The sequence below is a fragment of the Myxine glutinosa genome, chromosome 2 (assembly GCF_964187855.1).
Source record: "Myxine glutinosa chromosome 2, kmMyxGlut1.1, whole genome shotgun sequence".
Taxonomy (NCBI): Eukaryota; Metazoa; Chordata; class Myxini; order Myxiniformes; family Myxinidae; genus Myxine; species Myxine glutinosa.
Genome location: NC_136262.1, coordinates 205,300,426 through 205,326,708, shown reverse-complemented (window position 1 = coordinate 205,326,708; position 26,283 = coordinate 205,300,426). Strand labels below are relative to the sequence as shown.

General features: G+C 42.8%; 1 protein-coding gene across 3 annotated transcripts in view; it reads left to right on the top strand.

Moving 5' to 3' along the window:
• Nucleotides 1-280: 280 nt before the first annotated feature.
• The window catches only part of SFXN5 (sideroflexin 5), a 548,869-nt gene continuing 522,866 nt past the window's right edge, over nucleotides 281-26,283 (top strand). For 2 of the 3 annotated variants that reach the window (XR_013622453.1, XM_068106422.2), the window contains exons 1-2: nucleotides 306-429; nucleotides 10,947-11,015. Coding sequence is in view for 2 of the 3 variants with exons in the window: in XM_068106422.2 (XP_067962523.2) it covers nucleotides 373-429; nucleotides 10,947-11,015 (126 nt within the window). In the remaining variant the exon portion in view is untranslated. Of the gene's footprint in view, nucleotides 430-10,946; nucleotides 11,016-26,283 lie in introns of all 3 variants that reach the window. The other variant, XM_068106421.2, reaches the window with a different exon arrangement.

Below are 26,283 nucleotides of genomic sequence, written 5' to 3'. Positions count from 1 at the left end.
AGCACCATGACGGTTTAGTTGGAATTTGCAGTTAACATTTAATAATGCTTACGTAATAAATATACGTTTTGTGCCGCAGTATGTTACATATGTACTCGTTCCACAGATTTGTGGGGTACATTGGGTTAAAATTATGACGGTTTTAGGAAATGTGTATATATATATATATACCTCTGCATGGGAAAAGCACATCTGCATGGGAAACACGTACGAAAGTAAATTTGAGTGAAGGACAGAGTACAGTACTTACTTAGAAAGTCAATGGGGAAAGCAAGGCCCCGCCCCGTTCACTGCAGGAACTTCAGCGAAAGACACGCCCCTTTTTCGCCAACTTTTCCAACGAAGTTCGAGCGTCGCGTGGAATTCTGGGAAATGGCTGAAACCTCTACGTACCCTCCTTTCGAACCAAGGGGATCTCGGTTCGACCAGGTACTCACTCACCCAGTGCGACATCCGGAAAGTTGCACTCATTTGTCATGAGGTCGAAGTGAATCGATCACACCTTATTGGTAATTCAATCGTTTATCATCGGGAAAATTAATGTATTCATCACTTTAACTCCTTAATTGTGTTAGTTTGGCAACGACACGAACTTTGAGTGCGTATATACCGCATACTGTAGGTACAGCTTGTACGGTAATATTCGACGGATTTCGAATGATTTGTGTTGAACTATCGAATGTTGTTCCTCTATATTTATCAACTTTAGAGAAATAATTATTGTTTTCTGACCAGGGCAATGAGTTTTGTAAAGTTGAATGTGTTTCGGCCTGCGTCCGCCATGCCACGACGTGACTTGATAATTAATTGATAAATGACGTCACAATTGTCGAGTGTTTCCAGTACACAACGGGGGGAAAAATGGCGCGAAAATGTAAACATTTACAATCCTCGTTATGGCTGTAGCTTCTTGTTATTGTTTCATATGCAGCTTGTGACTGCTGGTTGCATCATTTCTGGGAGCACACCTGTGCCTCTAAATGCGGTTTCCCTTGATCCAGTAAGCTGGTACTCATTTTGCCGACCTCGGAAGTATGGCAGGCTGAGTCAACCCACGTGGTGTTAATTCAACGGCTCAACTTCAAGACCCCAAGATCTTAAGCCAGTTACTACCTCAACGGTTGAGCCAACACCGAACTTTGGCTGTATCAATGCCTGGCAACTGACGTCATCATAACTGAACTCGTACATGAATGAACAGAAACAGACAATGGTCGAGCACGTGCGTAATTAGTCTAGCCCAGGGGAATGTTAACGATGTTCCATTGTTCAGCTCCTCTTGTTGAGGTCGTTGTTGTTTTTCTGAAGGTTATTAATTAGAAACCACAGCAAGTTGTGTGTGCTCTGTGGGTAGCACGACCGCAGTAGGAATGTGCAGGAATATAAACCTTGATATGTTAATAACTTATCAAGGCAATCATCTGGTCCAAAATGGAAAGGCAAATGTTCTGTGGGATATTTAATGTTAATAAGTGGGTGAAAGCACAAAAAGGAACAACTGGTTTTAATAGCCAATCACCGAAGGACGAAGCTTCATGATGCACAGTGCATGGATGCTGGCATTGCACCAGACAGCACTTTCAGTTGGATCCAATTCCGTCAGGATGAGACAACTTGGCTGCCAGTCCTGTGATGCACAGATGTGATAAATTATCTGCAGACATGTATGCCAAACTTTTTTTTTGTACAGTACCAAATCTTAGCTCATGGAAGAGTGAGATGACAAAGGGTACAAGGGGAACAAACTAGCAAAGGGCCAACAGGTGTATTTAACAAGTATGGGAATGGATAAGCAGTGAAAGGAGAAAAATAGGGAAAGAAACGTGTGCGTGTATGTGATGGGGCTATATAGATCAGGGGTGGGAATTGAGCATGATTTGAGGTCTTAGTGCGCTGCCAACTTGGAGCCTAATGAGGAAGGAAGAGTGGGATTGAAATGACCCATGGAGGTAGTTCCACAATTAGTGAACAGAGTGTGTGAACACTCAACCTGCATTTTGAGAGTTTCATAAGGAAGGGGTTGCTGGACAAACATGCGTGTCTTGGAGAGACTGGGGAGTGTCGAAGGGATGAAGGAGTACAGATTGGGGAACCAGTAGAGAAGTTGCCAAAATGGAGAGGCCATTGATCCATCGCACCAAGTCTGAGGCTGCTTCTTTGTAGGAGATGGCAATTACGTTGAGAGCATTGGTTTTCTGGGCATGTGGGAGAGACAGGTGTAAAGCAGAGATAACCAGCCCATAGGAGAGCGCAGTATTCCATTGAGTGAAGGGCAATGGCCTTGTAGACTGAGAAGTTCGAACTTTTCAGCATTTCCAAAGTTGTGTGATGAGCACAGAACCCAAACCGATCAAAAATCAAGTGAGTTGAGAAGAGCAAGTACGATGACAACAGCGATTATGGATTCCATGCCTTTACTTACAATTGGAAGTAAGCTTCTTCTTTCATATGCAGCATTTGGTTGGGGGTAACACTATATGCTGAAGGTGCAGCTGTGCCTCTGATGCAGTAACCTCCTATTGGTTGGAGCAGGAATTGGGAATTTGGCTATGGTGCTGGCAATAGATCACCTATTCTCTGCGAGAGACACCGTGGGATCTTTAACATCCACCATCTGATGCTGGCAGATGGGACACCAGTTTAACGTCCATCTGAGGGACGGCACACACAATGATGAATCTCCCTGCCTGTGAAACTCTGGGATGACAGTTTTAGCGATGTTGGGATTCAACCACAGGCTAGACAGCTCCAAGGCCAATGTGCATACCTCGATGCCATCTTGCTGGCCTCGGAAGTAGACTTATTCACCTGTAGTTGAGGGTATCTGTTGGAGCGCTGCGTGGCATTCTGAGAAATGGACCTTTTTTACACCTTTCTTTCGTATTGAAGTGATGTTGGCTTTCTTTCAAACAGATGGAAGACATCCTAAGTTGAAGGATAGGCCAAAGAGAGCAGATGGAGGATAAGCGAGTGAGTGGGATTTGGTAGATGAGTTGAGCAGGATTTCAGAACATGTGCACTGATGCCATTTTGGCCCAACTTGACTCTTCCCAAGTTTCTGCCATCTTGGGAAGAGTCGGGGTTGTTCAGAACTTTCTCTTCCCTCTCAGGTGACAAGTCAGAGTCCAGCAGGTTGCACACCCAAGGATGATTTTCTGTACGTCAGATCTGATGCCTTAGGAAATCCAAAAGTAGGCCTTCGATGAGCTATCCTAATGAGGGTGTAGATGTGTCTTGAATGAAATGTAGTCACATCTGCTGAGCACAAATTTATATGAATGACATCTTTCTTGGCTAACTAATATGCACTTAATAATGAATTGTGGAGGACTTCATCCGAACGTGCTCCTTTCTCTGAGATTCTTTATTAAAACCTGAAAAATTGGATTATAATGATAACTGCTCAACGATCGACCTACTGCTTCGAGTTTGTCTGCATCACCTTCATGTGCACTGAGTGAATCGTCAACACAAAGTTAGTTGTCTGCTGTGCTTCGTTTTATTAATTTCTGACCACACCACCATTCATAATCTAGTGAATATTGAATAAACTGAAAAATCAACCACACTCAGAACTATTGCAATTGATATAACTAGCAAAGAACCCATCTTTACAGGATAGGTTAATTCCCCCACTTCGAAGATGTGTATGGCGTATCGGCTTCCACCAGGCGGAACTATATGGTTTTGGGTGCCAGAGGGCCGGTGCGCAGGCTTTGGAGTGGATCGTCCATGCAGCGATGATAAGGGGGGTGAAGAGGGAGAGCGGTCCTGCGATCATGTCCCTCGGGGCCTGTGTGCTGCGTTGCAGAAGGCCCGAGGAGGGAATTGGGGAATCAGCGAGCGAACGGAGCTCAGGAGAGGCAGGACATTGAAACGCAAACCCTTAGGCATGGACCCTCATACACGAACCATCCCTTGCGGTGCGTATTGGCTTTTTATAGTTCTTGCCCGGGGAGGCACCTTGGATCCCCTCGAGAATTTGTGTGCTCCCACCACCCTGAACCCCTATGAACCCTAGATTAATTTTTAGGTCTAAAATAAATCTGAAACTAGAACGCCACTCAGTATAGCGCATACTCCCGCCGTGGGTTTAGTTGGAATAATACGTTTTGTTTAACATCCCCTCTCCCCAAAACAATAAATGAAAAAGAAAGTAGGCCCTAACCGTCAGATAATTTATTTTGATATATCTCGGAATTGGAGGAGAAAAACATCATTTAAGAATAAGAATAAAAGCTTTGATGCAGTAAAACAGAAAAGCTCACTCCCAAAAAAATTCCCAAAAAAATTCCTCCATCCAGAATAGTATCCTGACCTTCACCAAAAACTAATCAATTCTTCCTTATCCCAAGGGCAATCATCCCACCAACGTTCATCCAAATCCGTTCAGAACTTTTCCAGATATCTTGTTCACAAACACATGAACATACGAACACACACAGACACGGACGGACACGATCGAATGCATAACTCCCTGGCGGGAGTAATAAACCTGAAAATCGCAGAGCCAGAACCAGAATTATTTATTTGGTCTGGGAAGCCTATGTGAGGTTTCTTCTTCTTCGGACTCTCACAACCCTGGGTGAATATGCGATCCTTTAAAAAAAAAGTTGGAATTTTGCCAAATCTGTTTTATTCTTTTGTTAATATACCTCAGCCATTGACAAATCTGGAATTATAATTTTATTTGAGGTTCCAATTAACCCGGGACATTGTGTCAAACGATGCCTGCAAGTCTGTACATGTGATCAATAATTAATCGTCCACACTCGAAGACTCTTCTTCACGCAATAACAACTTCCAGCTTCCAGACCGTACATCCAATCATCTTCAAATTTTGCACACTTGTTAGTCTTCATGACTTCTACTACAGTATGAAGTTTCACGTCGATCAATGAAGTGGTTCAAGAGATATAAATGTTTTTATTATTTGCGTTTAATTAACGATATCTGCCAAACCACGTGACCTATCGCAAATTCCAAAAGGGCATTAAAGTAAACTGATATGCTGAACAGATCTGTGAAGTTTCCCCTCGATTGGATCACAAATGAGGGAGGAGCTAGGTTTTAAATGTTTGTGCTTAAAAACGTCATAACTCTGAAACCATGTGATGCATGACGTCATGCTCGCTGACTTTTTTGTTCGTCCTGGGTAGGCGATTCTGCCTGCAAAGTTTTGCCTCGATCTGTTCAGGCGTTTTGGAGAAAATTGGATTTTAGTGTTTTTCACTCAAAACAGTATGGCGGCCGAACCACGTGACATGTGACGTCATAATTACCATTAAAATATTCTGCAGACCAAGTCCCTCCTATGGTAAAAATTTGCTCTCAGTCGGTCCAATTATTACAGAGAAAATGGTTTTTAAAGGAGAACAGAAAAAACTAGACCGCCACTCGGTAGAGCGCATACTCCCGCCATGGGTTTAGTTGGAATATTACGTTTTGTTTAACATCCCCTCTCCCCAAAACAATAAATGAAAAACAAAGTAGGCCCTAACTGTCAGATAATTAATTTTGATATATCTCGGAATTAGAGGAGAAAAACATCATTTAAGAATAAGAATAAAAGCTTTAATGCAGTAAAACAGAAAAAATCTTTCCCAAAAAAATTTCCTGGATCCGGAATAATATCCTGAGCTTCACGAAAAACTAATAAATTCTTCCTTATCCCAAGGGAAATCATCCCACCAACTTTCATCCAAATCCGTTCAGAACTTTTCCAGATATCTTGTTCACAATCACACACGCACACGCACGCACACGCGGACACGATTGAATGCATTACTCTCTGGCGGGAGTAATAAAAGCAGGTCTAAAATAAAAATAAAAAAATTTTTACCTCCTAAAACTCCCTCGAGCACACCCTGAGTACAACCAGCACCAGTTTTCAGCTTATTCTGTCCAGCGGTTTAGGAATGCATACAAGTCATATGCACAAACAAACAAAAAACCCACAGACACTTCGATAATTATAGTCGGATTCACATTTTACTCATTAAAAAAAAAAGAGTCAAACCAAAGGAATATCTATATTCTGTACACTATTATAAGTGGTGTGTGTGTGTGTGCGTGTCGCCATTTTTCTCAGAGATGGACGAATGGTCTTCGCCAAACCTTCAGAGGTTCATGAATGAGTGCCGCGGAGTGTTTTAGGCAAAAAAGAACACGAAGTAATATTTTTGGGGATTTTAAAATCACTCTATGGTGCATAAGGCATTGTAGCTCTGTGAAAGGTGATATTCGATTATCCCCAACCCCATTCCTTAGTGGGTGTGGGGAAATGTATTAGGCCCACAAAAAAAAATTGATTTCTTCAAAATGCCAACATGATTAGAACAGCACCGGGCAATTCCGGGTATCCCTGCTCGTATTTCATAATGTAATGGATTAAATCAACAGAACGTTGATCGGAGTATGTTGACCACCATGGGAAGCCAGGATTAGCTGACATTTTGGGTGTTAACCCTTCGTCGGAGCAATAAATCGACACAAGCCTTCACCAACATGACCAGTTCTTCATCGTAATATTCCATAAAATAATGTTTAATCTCCATTTGGAATCCCATCTTCATTGGAACAGAGTATACCCCAAAATTGATGTTGATGGTTTATTTGTAATTTTCAACCATTTTTAAGTAGATGCATGTAAGCCCTGGCCAGCAGCATTTATGGAGAACAGTGTTCATAGATCTGGCCATGCCTGGTTTTATAAACTGTATGCTTCCTGTGAGACTATCCACAAGGTCCCTCCTCTAACAAATGTCATGACATCACCTTATCTGCTACACACACACACACTTTCAAAACATCCAATCAGCATGTTTCTTGCTTGTCTTATTCATCATGTCCATATGAATGTGCATCCCAAATGGATCACATATAGTATTAACCCTGTTTGTATGGCTCCTCTGCTGATCAAGTTGAACTGTTGTGAAATGATTTAAAACATGTATCAATGAATGCCAAGTATCGATCTGTACTCTTCACTCTGTTTCATTCGATGGTAAAGCAAGGAACGTTTTTACCTGGTACTTGCCCACAGTGATCATGTGAGAAATTCTTGTGTCAATTTAAAGGTCAGAATACAGTACTACTTAGCATCAATTGCTAAATAAAAGGAATAATTTTGCTTCATAAAGAAGCTACAACTGTTCGACAATACTCCTGTGGTGTATATCACAATGGTCATTTTCACATAACACATTTAATTGGATTTTTGTTGAGAATGCTGCTAAATAGATTAGTCAGCCGCCGACTGGACATCCTCCATCGTACGAAGTCCTTCCTTGGCACACCTGAGCTTCTCACCACATACAAAGCTTCCATCCGCAGCTTGATGGAATACTGCTCCCCCCTCTGGGCCGGGGCTCCTGCCTCACACCTAGCTCGGCTTCAAGCTATAGAATCCAAAGCTTTCAGAATCATTGCAATCTCCTGCGATGAAGATAACTCTGAGGGCCTTTCACTTACTCACCGCAGGCAGGTTGGTGGTCTTTCTGTCTTCTACCGACTCCTCTCCGGCCTTGCCCCCCCCCCCTGCTCTCTCTGTGCTCTGCCCCCAATATTCCTACAGGTCGCACAAGATCTGCCAACAACCCTCTTATGGTTAAACTGCCAAAATCTAAGCTCTCTGCTCACTTTCACTCTTACATTCCCCTTTCCCTCGCCTCTGGACAAACTCCCTCACTCTTTTCAATCGCTTTCCTCCCTCCAGGTCTTTAAAACAGCTGTTCACCACCATCTCTTATCTTTCCCCATCAAAAACCTTGATCTTTTCTACCCCCGTTAATTCACCACAGATCCATCTCCTTCAAATTCCGTTTTCTTTCCTGAAAGTCCTTGTATTGTCCCTCTTGTTTATCCCGTGTACCCTGCCCCAGCCTTCTCCCTTCCACAGATCTCCTGATGTCCCCGTTCTCCACTGTTGGTGTGCTTCCCTCTTTCTCCTCCTCTTGTCTCTCGCTCCGTTTATTATATGTTCTACGTGTTTGCTCTTACATGAGCCTCAATCTAGCATACAAAAACTAAAGGGCCTGATCATAATGAATGAATGATTGATTTGGAGAGCCCTTTTCTGAAAAACCACATTGAAACCAAATTTCTGAAAAACCTTTTCCAGGTCCTTACTTTGGTGGATTGTGAGACCAGCATTCCAAACTGGAACAGCATACTCTAAAAGTGATCTAACATAGCCTTTGTAAATGGTAAGCAAATCTTCCACAGCTAAGTTAAACTTTTTCAGCATCTTCAACATAAACAACTTTCCATTTGCCCTGGTGACAATATTGCGAAAGTGAAGATTCCACTTCAGATCAGATGAGACGACAACACCCAGTCTTTTCATATGATCAACCTTCTGCAGTACAGTCGCTTGGATAGGAAATTGAGGCCTTGGTGGAGGTTGCTTCATGAAACAAACTTGCAAAAGGGCACATTTGTCAGTGTTCAACTTCATGTTATTTTTATTCCCCATTGAGTAAAGATATTTAAAGCAGATTGTAGTGTCATATTAGGTTGCCTGCCCCTTGAATTCTCAATCAGTGTCATGTCATCAACATACATAGGGGCTAGGATATGAGCACAGTCATCAAGCTGAGTCATTGCATCATTGATTTGGGCCAAAAAACAGAGATGGCCCAATTGGTACCCTGTGGTACCCCTTTTTTTGTATACAAGATCGAGGCTCGTGTAAGAGCTAACATTGATCACAAAAAGACAAACTGACGCATAAAACATGATAAAGGGAGCGGGAGAACAAGATGGAGAGCAGGGACATCAGGAGATCTGTGGGAGGGAGAGGGCTTGGGGGGAGGAGGCATGGGAAGGGGGGGGGGGGACCACGTATAGATGACTGTCCTGTCGTCCCCTCTACGGATAGTTCAATTTACAGACAAGGTACCCTTGTATCTAACTCTTTTATCCAATAAACCACATATCCAAGGAATTAAGACGGGCTCACACCCATTTGAATTAACTTTGTTACAACCATATTGTGATTTATTAAATTAAAAGCTTTAGCAAAACCTGTTACAATCACCGAGCGGTGACTTAGTCGTTTGTCAGAATGCTCATATAGATTAATTCATCAACTTAACAGGGTAGTGTAAGGTTACCTTAACAGGGTAGTGTAAGGTTACCTTAACAGGGTAGTGTAAGGTTACCTTAACAGGGTAGTGTAATAACCTGCTCGGTTACCAAACTGATTGATATCAATATTGTCCTTGATGTCACTGAGTATCCATCGAGTTGCAAAGGTTTCAGCTCGTTTTGCAAAGTGATCGGTCAGGGATATTGGCCTGAGTTTATTCCAAGCAGGTCGAGAAGTCTTCAGGATCAGGACAACAATTGCTTTTTCTCCACTCTGCTGGAACAGTTCCCTCTTTGAATGAAGAATTTACGCTATCCGCTCATGGGATACTAAATTCACAAACATCGAACGGGCTGGGATTCCGTCAGGACCAGAGGCGATATCGCGATTGATGTGCTCTAGGACTTTGTGGACATCGTGTTCCTCCACTCAAAACTGCAACTTTCCGGCTCTGCTGTTCTTATAGGACTCCAGGAAACATTGACAAAGGGAGTTCTTATTGAACTGGTATACACATGTCTTATAATGGGTTAATTGAGCAGGAAGATTTTCTTAACTCTCGAGTTCTTTTCTACTCAGCGACCCTCTGCATCTACGGATGTCTGTCTGTCTGTCTGTCTGTCTGTGTGTCGCCATTTTTCTCAGAGATGGCTGAACGAATCTGCGTCAAACTTTCAGAGGTTCATCAGTGAGTGCCTGGGAGTGTTTTAGGCAAAAAATAAAAAAAATTATGAAAAAAAAAAGATTGCTTTTTTGGAGTTAAGGGGGAAAAAAAGATAGTGCCAAAGCCTTTTTAAATTAATGACAGTTATATACAATTACACATTCGCATAAATAAATAAAAAAACAATCACCAGGCATTTGAATACAAATAAATCAAACAATTCTGGAAGTGTGCGAATTTGGTAATACGGCTTCTTCTTCTTCCTGATCGGCATCACACTCAACTGAGAAACGGGATGAACGCTACATTCACCCACCAGCATATATATGAATCCCCTTCCTCTCCTGCCTCCCACCCCTTCCCCCCTCCCTTCCTCCCTCGCCTCCTCCCCCCTCCCCTTCCCTCCTCCCTCTTCTTTCCCCCCTTCCACCCCCCCCCCCCCCCCGCCCGGCAACGCCGGGTACTTCTGCTAGTCCTTTATATACAAGATCTCCGACATAAAGGAGGCCCGCCCAGCTTCCACAATCCTGCCAACATCTCAGTACTCCCTCATCCCCACTATTTCCAGATACCTATTCAACTAAGTTTTAAAACTATCCATTATTGACTCTGCTGTCTCTACCCTTGCTCTCACTGCTGCTGTCACTACTCTGCTGTCACTGCCGATTAAATGCATTCACCACTGTTGAGTGAAAGACCCCCTGCCTCACTACCCTCCGAACCTTCCTCTTATTTACTCTTAAACTTTGCCCCTTTTGCTGTCAGTGTCCATTCTTCTGAAAAGACCTTCTGCACTTGTTTTGTCGAAACGCTTCATTATCCTAAACATCTCGATCTCTCTACTCTGTCTCTGTTCAGCCGTTCCTCATAGCTTAGTGTAGCTAGGCCCGGAATCAATCGAGCAAACCTACACTGACCCGACCCTCAACTATGTCATTTTCCTCTTTTGACCTCTGTCATTCTGCTCCGTTTGTACTGTATACAAAAAAAAAAGCTTAGACCACTGATTAAGAGTAATCGTGATTGATCAGTAACTTTCCCTCTCCAGCCAAAAAAATAAGAACTTGTGGGAGTAAAAAACCCAATTGCTACCTTAATTTGTTAACAGGATACTCTGTATAAGGAATGACGTAACAATGGATTCGTGTCAATGATTATAATCTGCATTCACACGTCGTTTTCTTCTTGCAGTCAACATTCTACGGAAGATTTCGACACGTTCTCAACATCATTGATCCAAGGACATTATTTGTGACAAAGGTAAATGGTTTATAGCATTTGTGGAACTGAAAGAGTTGTCTCTTTGCAAAATCTAAAATTGAGTACTGTACCAATCAATATTCGAGTATATATATATATATACATGCACACACATCAGAGGTGGTTGTCCTTTCGTCCGCTTGTGGTTACGCTGATTGGCTGTGTGTAAGGCCTGCGCAATGTGATTGGCTCCTGGTAAGATTGAATAATGTATTGTATAAGCTTATTAAAAGCTGATATTCGAAATGTGAGTCCATATTTCACGACAAGAAATCATGGCCTAAAAATTGGAACAAAAGTAGGAAAAAGCGATTTTTAAATCAAATAATTAAATAATAGGTTCCACGAGACGTGAGGTAAAATGGCTCCAAAATTCTTTTTTTTTTACTTTTCAAAATGTTTTTATTGTACATGTGATTTTATTTTACATCGTCCAGGGACATTGGTTGCGATCTATTTAGATTCAAATTCTACTTGTATTATGCATTTTAACGTATAATAATACACCCAACATGGAGTCGCAGTTTGATTATGAACATTGCGTTGAGGGACGACCTCGGCTGACAGGATGACGTCGAGGTACCCACGCTCGCCTCCAAACTGTCTAGCCTGGGATAGAATACCCAAACCCAGCTATAAACGATCGTCCCGGTGTTTCACAGACCGGATAAATCATCGACCCGCGTGTGACGTCCCTCTGATGGACGTCACACTGGCTTCCCTTGTTCCCACATTAGTCGGCGGACGTTAAAGATCCCCACGGTGTCGTTCACGAAGAGTGGGCGAGCTATCTACGGCACCCTGAACAAATTACAAATTCCTGCCCGAACTACTGGGAAGGCAATGGCAAACCACCCAGTGTATCCCTTGCTCGTGAAGCTGCTTTGGCTCACGCCCTGTAATGAGTAAGGTACATCAGATAGCAACTGAATAGCGAAAACAAAAAGAAAAACTGAGAAGGAAATTAAAGCTGTTTAAAAGGATATAGACACGGACATGTAGAGCTGAGTGGGGAGTGGGATGTGAGGGGAGGAGGAAGGGGAGTGTAGGAGGGAAGGGGATTTGAGGGGAGGGAGACGGGTGAGTGGGGGAGGGGGGAAGGGGAGGAGGGAGGAGGGTTTGAGGGGAGGGAGACAGGGGAGTGGGGGAGACAGGGGAGTGGTGGAGAGGGGGAGGGGAGTGGGGAGTGAGTGGGATGTCAGGGGAGGGGGAAGGGGAGTGGAGGAGGGAGGGGCTCTGAGGTGAGGGAGACAGGGGTATGGGGGTGAGGGGAGGGATGTCAGGGGAGGGGGGAAGGGGAGGAGGGAGGAGGATTTGAGGGGAGGGAGACAGGGGAGTGGGGGAGACAGGTGAATGGTGGAGAGGGGAGTGGGGAGGGAGTGGGATGTCAGGGGAGGGGGAAGGGGAGTGGAGGAGGGAGGGGCTCTGAGGTGAGGGAGACAGGGGAGTGGGGAGGGAGAAAGGAGTAAGGGAGAGACAGGTGAGTGGTGGAGACGGGAGCGGTGGAGAGGGGAGGGAGAGGAGAGTGGGGAGGGAGTGGGGTGTGAGGGAAGGGGGAAAGGGGAGTGGAGGAGCGAGGGGGATTTGAGGGGAGGGGGAGTGGGGGAGACAGGGCAGTGGTGGAGAGGGGGGAGGGAGAGGAGAGTGGAATGTCAGGGGAGGGGGAGTGGGGAGGGAGAAAGGAGTAAGGGAGAGACAGGGGAGTGGTGGGGAGAGAGAGAGAGAGAGAGAGATATATATATGGAGGGGGAAGGTGCGGGGGGAGGAGTCAAATATTTTTGTGCCATTTTATGTTCTTCAATAGGCTGGCAGGATAGCCTAGAGGCATGCACACTCACCTCTGAGCTGTGTAGCCTGGGTTAGAATCTCGACCCAGCTATAAACTGCCACCCTGGTGTTTCTCATGCAAGCCGAGGCATCAATGTGAGCGCCGTCCCTTATATGGCCGCTAAATTGTATGTCCTGTCTGCCAGAATTAGTTTGTGCAAGTTAAAGATCCCACGGTGTCCTTTGCGAAGAACAGGTGAGCTATCGCCGGCATCCTGTCCAAATTACAACATCCTGTTCTGACGTGCCCCATCCCTTATATGGGGGCACTGCATCAGTGGCACAGCGGCCCTCCCAGCAATGGTGCACATGAAATCATAGAATAGAATGTCCCTTGAGCAACGTTGAACCGAAATACGACGAAGACGATTCCTCCACACCGAAAGCATTTTGTAAGACAGGTGCAAGCATTTTCCATTGTAACTCTTTCTCATCTTCATCACATCAATTTATTCATTCTTGTTTTTTTATTCCATGCAGCAGAGTTTGTAAGCGATGCATACAATTTTAAAATGTTACTTTAAGGTCAACATTTGCTTCGGGTTTGATCCCAAATGCACAATATGTGAAGTGCAAGTCTATTTATTCCCACACGCCATCCATTAACTACTTTTGTTTCTGTGTGAAAACCTGAGTTCTTGTAAGTGTTAATTGGTTAGTCTAGTCTTGACACATTTGCATAATGTGTTAACTTTGTGTTCCAAAATAATTATGTTTCCAAAATAATTACAATGTGAGTTCTCTTGCCTGTTCTTTTCATCAAGTAATAGTAATTATGCGAACAATCTGATACATTTCTGTTTACAGGTGTCACTTCAAAAGTGTCCATTGTGCACAGAGTGTAAAATCTTTACTCGTCGAGGATGCGCACTTTCCTTTTTCAAGTACTTTTCAACTGCAATGGGCATAGGGGAAATATGAATGAGTTGTACGGTCAATTCACAGTGATATATATGCCTCCAGCACGTCATAATTATACTCGTACCTGTGTGACATAAAGTGAATAGTGGTAGTAAAAGAAATGTAGCTCAGAATTTAATAAATATTTTTCATGTCGATTACGTTAACCAAGCACTAGTTTGCTTTGATTACACTGCACTCCTGAACGTTGGCGTCTTTTAGATGTGAAATTCAAATTTGATGCACACCATGCCATGATATGCAGCAGAGGTCGCGGCCCTCCGAGGTGTCACTTCAAATCCATGATGGTCAAGAGTTGCTAGAGTGAGATGTGCATGGAAGAAGTTTCGGGAACTGAGTGGCGTTCTGATGAGGAGGGCAGTGTCGTTGAAGCTGAAGGGAAAGGTGTATGCTGCATGTGTGAGAAGTGTTGTGATTTATGGGAGCGAGACATGGGTAATGAACGTAGAGCAGCAACGAAGGCTGGAAAGGGTGGAAATGCGAATGGTTCGACGGATGTGCGGAGTATCGTTGAGAGAGAGGAAGACAAATGATGAATTGCGAAAGATGATGGGAATAGAGCCTGTGATTGATGCTGTGAAGAGGAACAGGTTGAGATGGTTTGGTCATGTGTTGAGGAAGGATGAAAGTGACTGGTTGAGAAGAGTGATGGAAATGAATGCAGAAGGAAGTAGAGGACGGGGAAGACCGAGAAAGACTTGGCTAAAGATGGTGGAAGAAGAAATGCGGGCAAGGGGGTTAACAAGGGGAGATGCAGAAAATAGGGCAAGATGGAGAAGATTGTCATGGGGACCGCAAGGCTAACCCCCGCTCTAGCAGGGAAAATGGCCTTAAAATGCCTGTTGTTGTGTTGTTGTTGCGGCCCTCCGATGGGTATTTGAGGATGGGTCGGGAGGCGGTTGGCATGCAGTTTTTCCTCACATAGGTGAGTGGGGTGTAAAAACCTAAACAGCATGTTGTTGTATTTTACCATACACACAAACAAATCATGAATGCTTAGGAACAAAAATCATTGTTAAATTTATGCTTACTGTAATTTACTCTTACATTTACTTAATACGGTCAAATAAACCTCTGAAAGACAAACCTGTTTTGGGTTTTGACCTCTTGAAGAAAGTAGCAATTCTTTCATGTTCACAAGTTGTTTGCTCTTTGACCAAATATTTGTGAAAATGCAATAAATGTTTGCCATATCTCTTGTTACATGCCTGGTAGGTCAGCGTCAGGTCAGTCTTTTGGGACTGCCACTGGTAACATGTATCCCAGTGTTACCTGCCACATGGTCGGGTTGTCAGCGACTAAACCGACATGCCTCAATGGCTTTGCTGGTGGGGAGGGTGACTGTGACAACCTGCCAGGACCAAGAACAACACCTGGCAAAGGGTGGATGAGCTCCTGTAGGGAGGCAACGGCCATCCAGTAAGGAGATGGTGTCTCCTAAAAAACACCCATCCGGTTTGGACCGGTTCAAGGGATACCAAAGACCTTAAAAATAGTACGTGCTGCTTCCTTGCTTGAAGAGGATAGAGCACGGACAATCCCGATCGGTTGCCATCCATGGGAAGGAAGAAATTCCTCTTGAGGAAATGCCTCTGAGTACAGTGAGAAAAGCGGTGCCATTGTTATGATGTCACTGGTACCCAGAGTATCCCAGGAAGTGACGATAGTGACAGCACTTCCCCCAAGCTCAGTGGCCGTGCTATGTGTTTGTCGTGTGTGTGTGTGTGTGTGTGTGTGTGTGTGTGTGTGTGTGTGTGTGTGTGTGTGTGTGTGTGTGTGTGTGTGTGTGTGTGTGTGTGTGTGTGTGTGAGCTCCAACTAAATGGCCTCGGAAGCCCTAAGTGCCCAACAAAGTGAAAGGAATGCTTGTTATTGTTTATTAATGGAGGTCCATACTCTTGATGGCTTCAGGGAATTCATGGCAAGTTGGGAAACACTTCCAGGAAAGAAGCAATCCTGGATGGGTCGCCACTTCTTTGCAGGGTACTCCAATAAAAGTGGCAGGAATTTTTAATTTGTTCAGGGAGCCGGCGACCACCGAGTGGACCTTAAGATCCTCCGACTCAACGTCCTTGTGACAGACAACATGCAATGATGCCTCTCCTGGATGCGAAACACTAGGATGTCAGTTTGTAGCCGGGTCAAGATCCAAACCCATGCGAGACAGCTCAAAGGTGAGTGTGCATGCCTCGAGACTATGTTGCCGGTCCAGGCATAACCTGGATCTTATGAAATAGCAAGTACCACTTGTTGTGTTCATTTGATTCACTGATCTGTAGCCGATTGATGAATCCTTTCCCCAAAATTACAAAAATCACTGCTGTACCACTAGTGTACATACAGCTGTGGGTGCCGATCCCTCTGAATGGTAACTTGAAGGATTTCTGAAACATTTTGGTGCTTTTGCAGGGGTGTAAATTTAATGGTTGGTTTTGTAGTCAAAGAGGTACTGGTACCTAAGATGTAATAGGTAAATACAGATAAACAATCAATTTTCTGCCGGAAGTAACTCATGGTCTGAAATTTACAGATAGCACATAACATGAGCTATTGACATTCCCAAAGGAAGAATCACCATGGCTCCATCCCTCGGTGTCCATTTTATTCAAGGTAGCAGTGCAAGAAAACATTGCAATTACATTAAACAATGTAGAGAATTTCTTCAACTTCATATAGACAACTATTGTGTCAATTTGAGTTCATTGAAGGAGTTTCCCTTGAAGAGTCACCAAGTAACACTTCCAAAGGTTCTTCAGAATCTCATTAGTCAGACAAGGAGGAAGAAGGAAGCAGTCATAATCCTGGGGGTAGCCTTCCATCTGTTGTCATTCGGTTTTTACGGCGTACGCCATAGGGCAAAGCCATCTAGAACAGTGTTTGTCCGTCTGTATGTCTGTATGTCCCCTCAAACGTATACCAATCAGAACTGAGGATCTGGTCACATGACAGGGTGATGTGATTACGTCTGATGTCATTACGGCGTACAACGGCTGAATCTACAACGGCTGACTCTCCACACACCGCCATTTTGATTTATATGCCATTCATGCCGAACATATCGTCGAACCTGTTATATATCACAATCGCCATGCTCTGCCTTTACGTTTTTCATTCAGTGTGAAACACAAACAAACCGATTGTTAAAATGACCATCAAATATCGAAAGCATCGGCGTTACATCTCTTACAACAAAACGGTACGTACCCAACCCTTTTGGGGTATATAGATTACAGTAGATCTTCCCTCAGTTCTGTAAGTAAAACTTACCTCACGGATGTCGGGATTCCTCCAAATTCCTTTGGTTAATGCTATAAACAGCATTAGCGACTGTTAAAAAGCTAATCATGTGTGTTTGTGGTTTATAATATTTTACAAGCCCAGTTACGCCGCTTGTTACGACCTGGCCCCGGCATGAAGGGCTCGGGGTACTGCCTATTGATCCTAATTGATGTGCTCGGGAGGCCAATACGTTTCCCGTGGGCGGGTCGCGCCGTATAAGCAGTCAGAAGTGACCGAGCAGTTACCATCCAAATGCTGACGCACTTTTACACCCCCCCCCCCCACCACCCCCCACTCTTCAACACACAGAATGCCAATCAAGAAATGCAATGCAAATTCAAAACAGTGGAATAAATGCAAATACTTTACTCAAAATCAAGAAAAAAAAACAGGGTATATCACCAAGGAATAGATCAATCATGAGGAAAAATTCTTCATCATTCATGGATAAATCATTCTTCATCAATGTTCTCTCTGACTCTCTTGAAAATCCTCTCTATCTCTTTGCTGATGACTCTACTCTCTGTCGCTCCATTCCTCATCCCTCAGATCGGCAGTCTGCAGCCTCCTCACTCTCTGCAGACCTGGACAAAATCACAGACTGGGCAAACAAGTGGAACATGTCCTTCAATCCTGACAAATCTCACACTCTTACGATGTCTCTCTGAAAAGACCGACTGGACAACCTTCCCATCCACTTTCTGAATAATCCTCTCCAAGAAGTTCTGTCACTCAAGCTTTTGGGTCTCACTATCTGCCATGATCTTTCCTGGGAAAACCACATTTCAAATCTGGCCTCCAAAGCCAGTCGCCGACTGGGCATCCTCCGTCGTGCAAAGTCCTTCCTTGGCACACCTGAGCTCCTCACTACATACAAGGCTTTCATCTGCAGCTCAATGGAATACTGCTCTCCCCTCTGGGCTGGTGCTCCTGCCTCACACCTAGCTCGTCTTCACGCTGTTGAAACCAAAGCATTCAGAATCATTGGAATCTCCTGCGATGAAGATAACTCCAAGGGCCTTTCACTCACTCACCGGAGGCAGGTTGGTGGTCTTTCCGTCTTCTACCGACTCCTCTCTGGCCTTGCCCCCCCAGCTCTCTCTGGGCTCTGTCCCCCAAATATTCCTACAGGTCGCACAAGATATGCCTGCAAACCTCTGATGGTTAAACTGCAAAAATCTACGCTCTCTGCTCACCTTCACTCTTTCATTCCCCTTTTCTCCCGCCTCTGGAACAAACTCCCCCACTCCCGTCAATCCCACTCCTCCCTCCAAGTCTTTAAAACAGCTGTTCACCACCATCTCTTATCTTCCCCGATCCAAAACCTTGATCTTTTCTACGCCCGCTAATTCACCCCAGATACACTTTTTTTTTAAATTCCAACTTCTTTCCTGGAAGTCCTTGCAGTGCTCATATGTTTTATACCTCTCCCACCTCTCCCCAAAGCCCTCCCCCTCCCACATTTCTCCCGATGTCCCTGCTCTCAAATGTTGTGTTTGTGTCCTTCCCCCTCTCTCCCCATCTTGTCTACCGCTCCCCTTATTTTTTGTGTTTTATGTGTCGGTTTGTCTTTTTGTGTGATTAATGTTAGCTCTTTCACGAGCCTCGATCTTGTATTATAATAAATAAAAAAAATAAAAAAAGACATTTGCATGCAGCTTATCATCGATTTGATTATAAAGTTGTAGAACTTGCTGATTTTTCGAATTTGTTACCTCCGCCACCAAACGTGGATGGAGGTTATGTTTTCACCCCTGTCTGTCTGGTTGTCCATTTGTCTGTCTGTCCGTTTGTGAACAAAATATCTCAAAATGTTGTGGATGGATTCGGACGAAATTTGGCCGAGATGTCGCAAGGACGAAATGGATGAAAATCGAAATGGAAATCGAAATGGAAATGTATGTGACAAAGACGAAATGATTGGATTTTGGTGAAGATCCGGATTCGGATCCGACTACCAGAATTTTTTTAAGTGATTCTTCACCATTGGTTGATAGGGCCAAAAACGATACATAGCAGGATATCTCAAAAAGTTATGGCAGGAAGATTTTGATTAAATGTGATTCTATTCTGTATTGTGATTTTCTGGTCTACTCTGGGACACAAAACGTAAACTGTTCACCTGGTGGAGGTATGCTCTCTACTGAGTGCCATTCTAGTTACCTTCGCAAAAGCGGAAGGTTATGTTTTGATCGCTGTGTATTTATTTGTATGTCTGTGTGTGCGTGTGTGTGTATGTTAATCGCATAACTCAAAAAGTATTCAACCAAATTGCATGAAATTTGGTGGGATGATTGGTTATTATACGGGACACATTTGATTAGATTTTGGGAAACAGATTTGCTCAAATTCTGACTATTTTTAACTCGATCGTATTTCACTCAAAGTTATGAGCGACTGAAGAAGAAGATGTCCATCCAGGACGTCATCACTATAACGCGATCTCCCGCGATCATTTCAACCTCAAAAAAAATTATAATTGCAGATTTGACAATAGATGAGGCATATTAACAAACGAATGAAACAGATTTGCTCAAATTCTGACTATTTTTAACTCGATCGTATTTCACTCAAAGTTATGCGCGACTGAAGAAGAAGATGTCCATCCAGGACGTCATCACTATAACGCAATCTCCCGCGATCATTTCAACCTCAAAAAAAATTATAATTGCAGATTTGTCAAGAGATGAGGCATATTAACAAACGAATGAAACAGATTTGCTCAAATTCTGACTATTTTTAACTCGATCGTATTTCACTCAAAGTTATGAGCGACTGAAGAAGAGGATGTCCATCCAAGACGTCATCACGATTCACTATAACGCGATCTCCCGCAATCATTTCAACCTCAAATGAAATTCAAATTGCAGATTTGTCAATCGGGGAGGCATATTAACAGACGAATGAAACAGATTTGCTCAAATTCTGATTTTTAAAAATCGATCGCATTTCACATAAAGTTTGAGGTACTAAAGAAGAAGAAGATTCGTTTAGCTTCTCAGATAAAATAAATAATTCTGTCTGCAATTTCAGGTTAATTACCTTCGCAAAAGCGGAAGGTTATGTTTTGATCGCTGTGTATTTATTACCTTCGCAAAAGCGGAAGGTTATGTTTTGATCGCTGTGTATTTATTTGTATGTCTGTGTGTGTGTGTGTATGTTATTCGCATAACTCAAAAAGTATTCAACCGAATTGCATGAAATTTGGTGGGATGATAGGTTATTATCCGGGAACCATTTGATTAGATTTTGGAATCGATCGGGTCAAAGGTCAAGGTCAAGGTCATGAAAAGGTCAAAATCGTCTTTTTACCATAGCGCGGTCAATTTGTGTCCAATTTGTATGAAACTAATGCCAAAATGCTTTGCTACACAGATCTTGTAGTCTTTTATTTTGGCAACAAAAGTAGCTGCGGCGAAGGTATGCGCTCTACCGAGTGCCCGTTCTAGTTTGTACCTGTTTTTATTGCTTATTTATTTGGATGTTCATTGATGTCATGACTACGTTGTGGTTTGCTGAACATCCTTTTGAGAATTTTTTTTAATTGAAAAAATAAATGGATGATCATTGATCAATGAGTAACGGCACTCTTATCTTAGTGATGGCTGATTATTTGGTTATAAGCAGCATCATAGTCTCCATAATAATTTTTTGGTTGGTGTTACGGATTCGTCCCTGCCGCTGTTGTGGTTTTCATCCACTTGAAACCCTTCTAGTTCTATGTATTATAATTGTTGTTGTTTAAGGGAAATGGTATTGTGGTTAAAAGGTTAAAAGCGTTCATGGTAAAAAAGAGACAGGAAGCAGGATCGAGAACCGGAAAGACGTGAAAAAAAGAGGAAGAGGCGTGGCGAGAAAAGTCGGACAAGATGCGTGACGTCGAGCTCTGTAGCGAGCGTTGTCTAACGAAGGTCGCGAGGGAATTTTGAGTGAAATACGATCGAGTTAAAAATAGTCAGAATTTGAGCAAATCTGTTTCATTCGTTTGTTAATATGCCTCATCTATTGTCAAATCTGCAATTATAATTTTTTTTGAGGTTGAAATGATCGCGGGAGATCGCGTTATAGTGATGACGTCCTGGATGGACATCTTCTTCTTCAGTCGCTCATAACTTTGAGTGAAATACGATCGAGTTAAAAATAGTCAGAATTTGAGCAAATCTGTTTCCCAAAATCTAATCAAATGTGTCCCGTATAATAACCAATCATCCCACCAAATTTCATGCAATTCGGTTGAATACTTTTTGAGTTATGCGATTAACATACACACACACAGACATACAAATAAATACACAGCGATCAAAACCGAGTGCCCGTTCTAGTTTGTACCTGTTTTTATTGCTTATTTATTTGGATGTTCATTGATGTCATGACTACGTTGTGGTTTGCTGAACATCCTTTTGAGAATTTTTTTTAATTGAAAAAATAAATGGATGATCATTGATCAATGAGTAACGGCACTCTTATCTTAGTGATGGCTGATTATTTGGTTATAAGCAGCATCATAGTCTCCATAATAATTTTTTGGTTGGTGTTACGGATTCGTCCCTGCCGCTGTTGTGGTTTTCATCCACTTGAAACCCTTCTAGTTCTATGTATTATAATTGTTGTTGTTTAAGGGAAATGGTTATTGTGGTTAAAAGGTTAAAAGCGTTCATGGTAAAAAAGAGACAGGAAGCAGGATCGAGAACCGGAAGACGTGAAAAAAGAGGAAGAGGCGTGGCGAGAAAAGTCGGACAAGATGCGTGACGTCGAGCTCTGTAGCGAGCGTTGTCTAACGAAGGTCGCGAGGGAATTTTGAGTTCCTTGAAAGGACATCCTGTGATAGGTATTATCGCTGGGATTGAGAAATCTGCGTAGTCAGGTTTAGGCTGAGATTCCGACGGATCCTTGCCTGGCCACATCGACTCAAGTAACAGCTGTCGGCCATTTTGAACCTCGTGTGTCATTCACCGACAAAGGTTTTGCTACGTGTCAGCTCTTCTCAACATCCTATCATCTGTCTGGGATGTGTGTGTGCGACCGCGTCATCTCCAATTACGTTGTGGTTTGCTGATTGAGCTGTGAACGTGCACGTCTGGATCGCGCCTTTGGGATTTCCCTTTCCGACGCCAGTTTGCTTCGGGTTGGACCACGTGACGGTCCATGCTTTACCCCATCGCCTCATCGCCTCTTCACCTCATCACTACTCGCCGGAGTGAACCAACTTCGCCTTGGAGAAGGTTATAGAGACATTGAGGAGTGTCCTTTGTCACTCACGTGGAGCGCAGTGAGTTATCTGACTTTAGTTGATGGTACCATCCTAAGATATATAGAGTGCACTCTGGATTGCTATTGGTTGTACCGTTATTCTTGTGTGTGATTTTTAATACAACATTTGTTCGTTTAGAATCATTGGTGTGGTTTCACTGTTGATTTCTAACACAGAATAACATAATTTTTCTGCCGTGACACCTCTCGGGATTCGGAGATACACCGTGACCAGGGGGTCGGGGAGGAGCACGTAACATTGGATTGATGTTTTTGGGGGGAAGGTAAAATAAGAATTATTTGAAGAAGTCTAAGACCTGAATACATTATGGAAATGAAAAGGTTTATTTCATGAATGCTGAACCTTTGTACAATATGTCTTCAAAAATACAACCTCCATTGATTACATATGACATTACTAATATTCTCCAATAATGAACAGGTCACAGGAGTTCCAGCGCAGGAAATGTCAGTTCACTTTTGTTCGAAATATTTTCTCTTCTTAACCATTGCTTATTGTGAGATTCTTTCTGGTTCATCTTCAGAGATTGCTTTGTTGAGAGGACCTTGCTCTGTGCCCTATGGCATGTTTTCCAAACCAACGTGGGAATTGACCGGACCAGTAAAGCCAACCCAGGACCTGTGGGAGGATTCCCAAGGCTTTGGCAGCAATTAGGTCCACAATGGAGCCTTCCCACGACGAGTGAGAAATGCCGTCATACGTTTCGGCTTCTTCTAGAGAGAAAAAAATATTTGTTCTCCGCACACTGGGATCTTGTGTTTTGAGATTATGTTCTCACCACTGTCCCACAATAATCCACCTGAAACACATTAAAACTAAAGGTCTGTCTTCAACCTTTCATCACATGCCAGGGTGATCAGAGAAGTGTTTTGCACAACAACTTTAGGAATAACCATGCCGTATGAGGGGCCGACATGATTACTTGTCCTCAACGGTCATTATTAGCATATCATTACCTTTCTCTGCTGTCAGGCTGGTTGCATGTTATGAAGCAGATTTGGCCTGGGGATACTTTTCATTAAGTTTGGACAAAACATGCTGTTGTGAACCTGTAATTCTCAAAAAAACAAGCTACTTGTTTTGTTTCACTGTTTGCACTCAAAAGTTCACCACTTTCTCTCTCTCCCCAAGCAATTTGCCAAAGTTTGCATGCAAATATATATATATTCTTGGGAAAAATGGTGCCGGCTTGGGATCCCAGGATCCTGGGTTTGAATCCCGGTCGATTGCTGAATTAACACCAGGGGGGTTGACTCAGCCTGTCATCCTTCCATGGTCGGCAAATTGAGTACCAGTTCACTGGTAATTCCCTGTGTGTCGCAAGAGGCGACTAACAGGGTTGGTGGCAGGAAAGGTATCCGGCCATAAGAGATTGCTTCAAAAGGGGACCATGGTGCCCAAAAAAAGGCCAAACCCTGCTCTGCGGGGAAAAATGGCCTCTAAAGGTGGTTCTTGGGGAAAATGGCAGGGGCATTGAAAAGGCCCCTTTATATGGTATGTGGCAAACTATAGAAAAGACGGGACATTCTAAAAATCTCGTGTGCATGCTGTACTTCCCTTGTGTTATCTGAAGAAACCAAGTAATGCTCTAGAAAAGTTCATATAAAGGGGCGCCCCACATATATAGGTTAAAACCCATCAGTACGTAAAGTTTTCTTTGTACCTTGAAAACGAAAACGCATAAGATAATGTGCATGTGTGTGAAATCTAATTTGTTAAAAAAATTAATAAAGGCAGTGTGTACTATGTACTAACCAATTGCAGACATGTTGGGTGTGATGTATTCGTCGGGACAAGCGTTGGACAAGCGGGATGTGTGTACACATTATCGGCAACAATATTGGATTAGATGAAAGAATTGTACACATGTGCAGTGCAGCCTATTTTACCAGTCTCTTTTGGACAATAATTGCACATTACATAAACTTGCAAATGTTGACATTGCAGACATATTGGACAAACGTGATATGACTACTGATGATAATTACAGGTGACTGATGAATTGTATATGTACACCTACTTCTGAAATAGAATAGAAAACTAATATTATATATGGCATTTTTATTTTTTACAGAAAAATGAAGGACCGCAAAGAGGTCCCTTTGAAACCAAGAGACTGCAGCTGTATTGAAAATAGACTTACTTCTTCGTGTATCTGTATGAATCAAATTGGCGCCCCTTTATATGAACTTTTCTAGAGCATTACTTGGTTCCTCCTAAGAACACAAGGGTAGTCCAGAATGCACACGAGATTTTTTTGAATGCCCCTTATTTTGTATTGTTTGGCATTTTCTTCTAGCTATGGAATGTCCCTTCTCTTCTATACTATGGCACAAAGCATATAAAGGGGCCTTTTCTATGCTCCTGGCATTTTTTCCAAGAATGTCCCTTCTTTTCTATAGTTTGACACATTGCACATCCCATATAAAGGGGCCCCTGGTATTTTTCACAAAATTCATTTCAAATACGAGAACGGCACTCAGTAGAGAGCAAACCTCTGCCAGGTTGGTCATATCACTCAATGGTGAAGACTCACTTAAAAAATTATACTAGCTGGATCCGGATCCGGATCTTCACCAAAATTGAATTTATTCTTCCTTGTCACACACACAACCTGTCCAACAAGTTTCGTCAAATCTCACCATAACTTTTTGAGATATCCTGCTATGTATCGTTTTTGTACCTATCTCCCGATGGTGAAGAATCACTTTCGAGATTAAATAATTCAATCGTCAATTGGAAGCTGAGAAACACATTTTCAGTCCCCATGTTAAAGTTGCATACAGAGAAACGATCCCATATAAAGGGAGGGTCGCTTTGTGCATCCCTTTGATATAGATATATATATATATATACAGTATATATATATATATATATATATAACACCTCACAGCCTCACCAAGCTAGTATATATATATATATACTAGCTTGGTGAGGAGAGCGCACGTTACTGAGGAACGGGCTTATTTTAGCTGAGGCTAATGACGGTACCTGAGTTGCTGTGTTGTCATGATTTACACAAATCATAATACAAACTATTACTTTGCACAAATGTATTTGTTGTGTTTGTGATATTACATTTTTATAGGCAATTTAGGTTGAAGATTTAGGTTGAATGTTTTTTTTTTTCAAGAAAGAACCCCTCTGCACACACAAAGGGGAGGGGTAGGTGCAGACTGCAAGTTTGGGACGATTACACCTCACCACCACGTAATTCAAAACACCTCACCACCAAGTAATTCAAAACACCTCACCACCACGTAATTCAAAACACCTCACCACCAAGTAATTCAAAACACCTCACCACCAAGTAATTCAAAACACCTCACCACCACGTAATTCAAAACACCTCACCACCAAGTAATTCAAAACACCTCACCACCAAGTAATTCAAAACACCTCACAACCACGTAATTCAAAACACCTCACCACCAAGTAATTCAAAACACCTCACCACCAAGTAATTCAAAACACCTCACCACCAAGTAATTTAAACCACCTCATAGCCATAAAACACGTAATGAAAACACCTCACCACCACAAAATTAAAAACACCTCACCACCACGCAATTGAAAACACCTCACAGCCATCAAACACGTAATAAAAACACCTCACAGCCATAAAACACATAATAAAAACACCTCACCACCACGAAATTAAAAACACCTCACAGCCATCAAACACGTAATAAAAACACCTCACAGCCATAAAACACATAATAAAAACACCTCACAGCCATAAAACACGTACAAAAAAAACACCACCACAAAATTACAAACACCTCACAGCCATAAAACACATAATAAAAACACCTCACCACCAGGAAATTAAAAACACCTCACAGCCATAAAACACGTAATAACAACACCTCACCACCACAAAATTACAAACACCTCACAGCCATAAAACACGTAATAAAAACACCTCACAGCCATAAAACAAGTAATAAAAACACCTCACCACCACGAA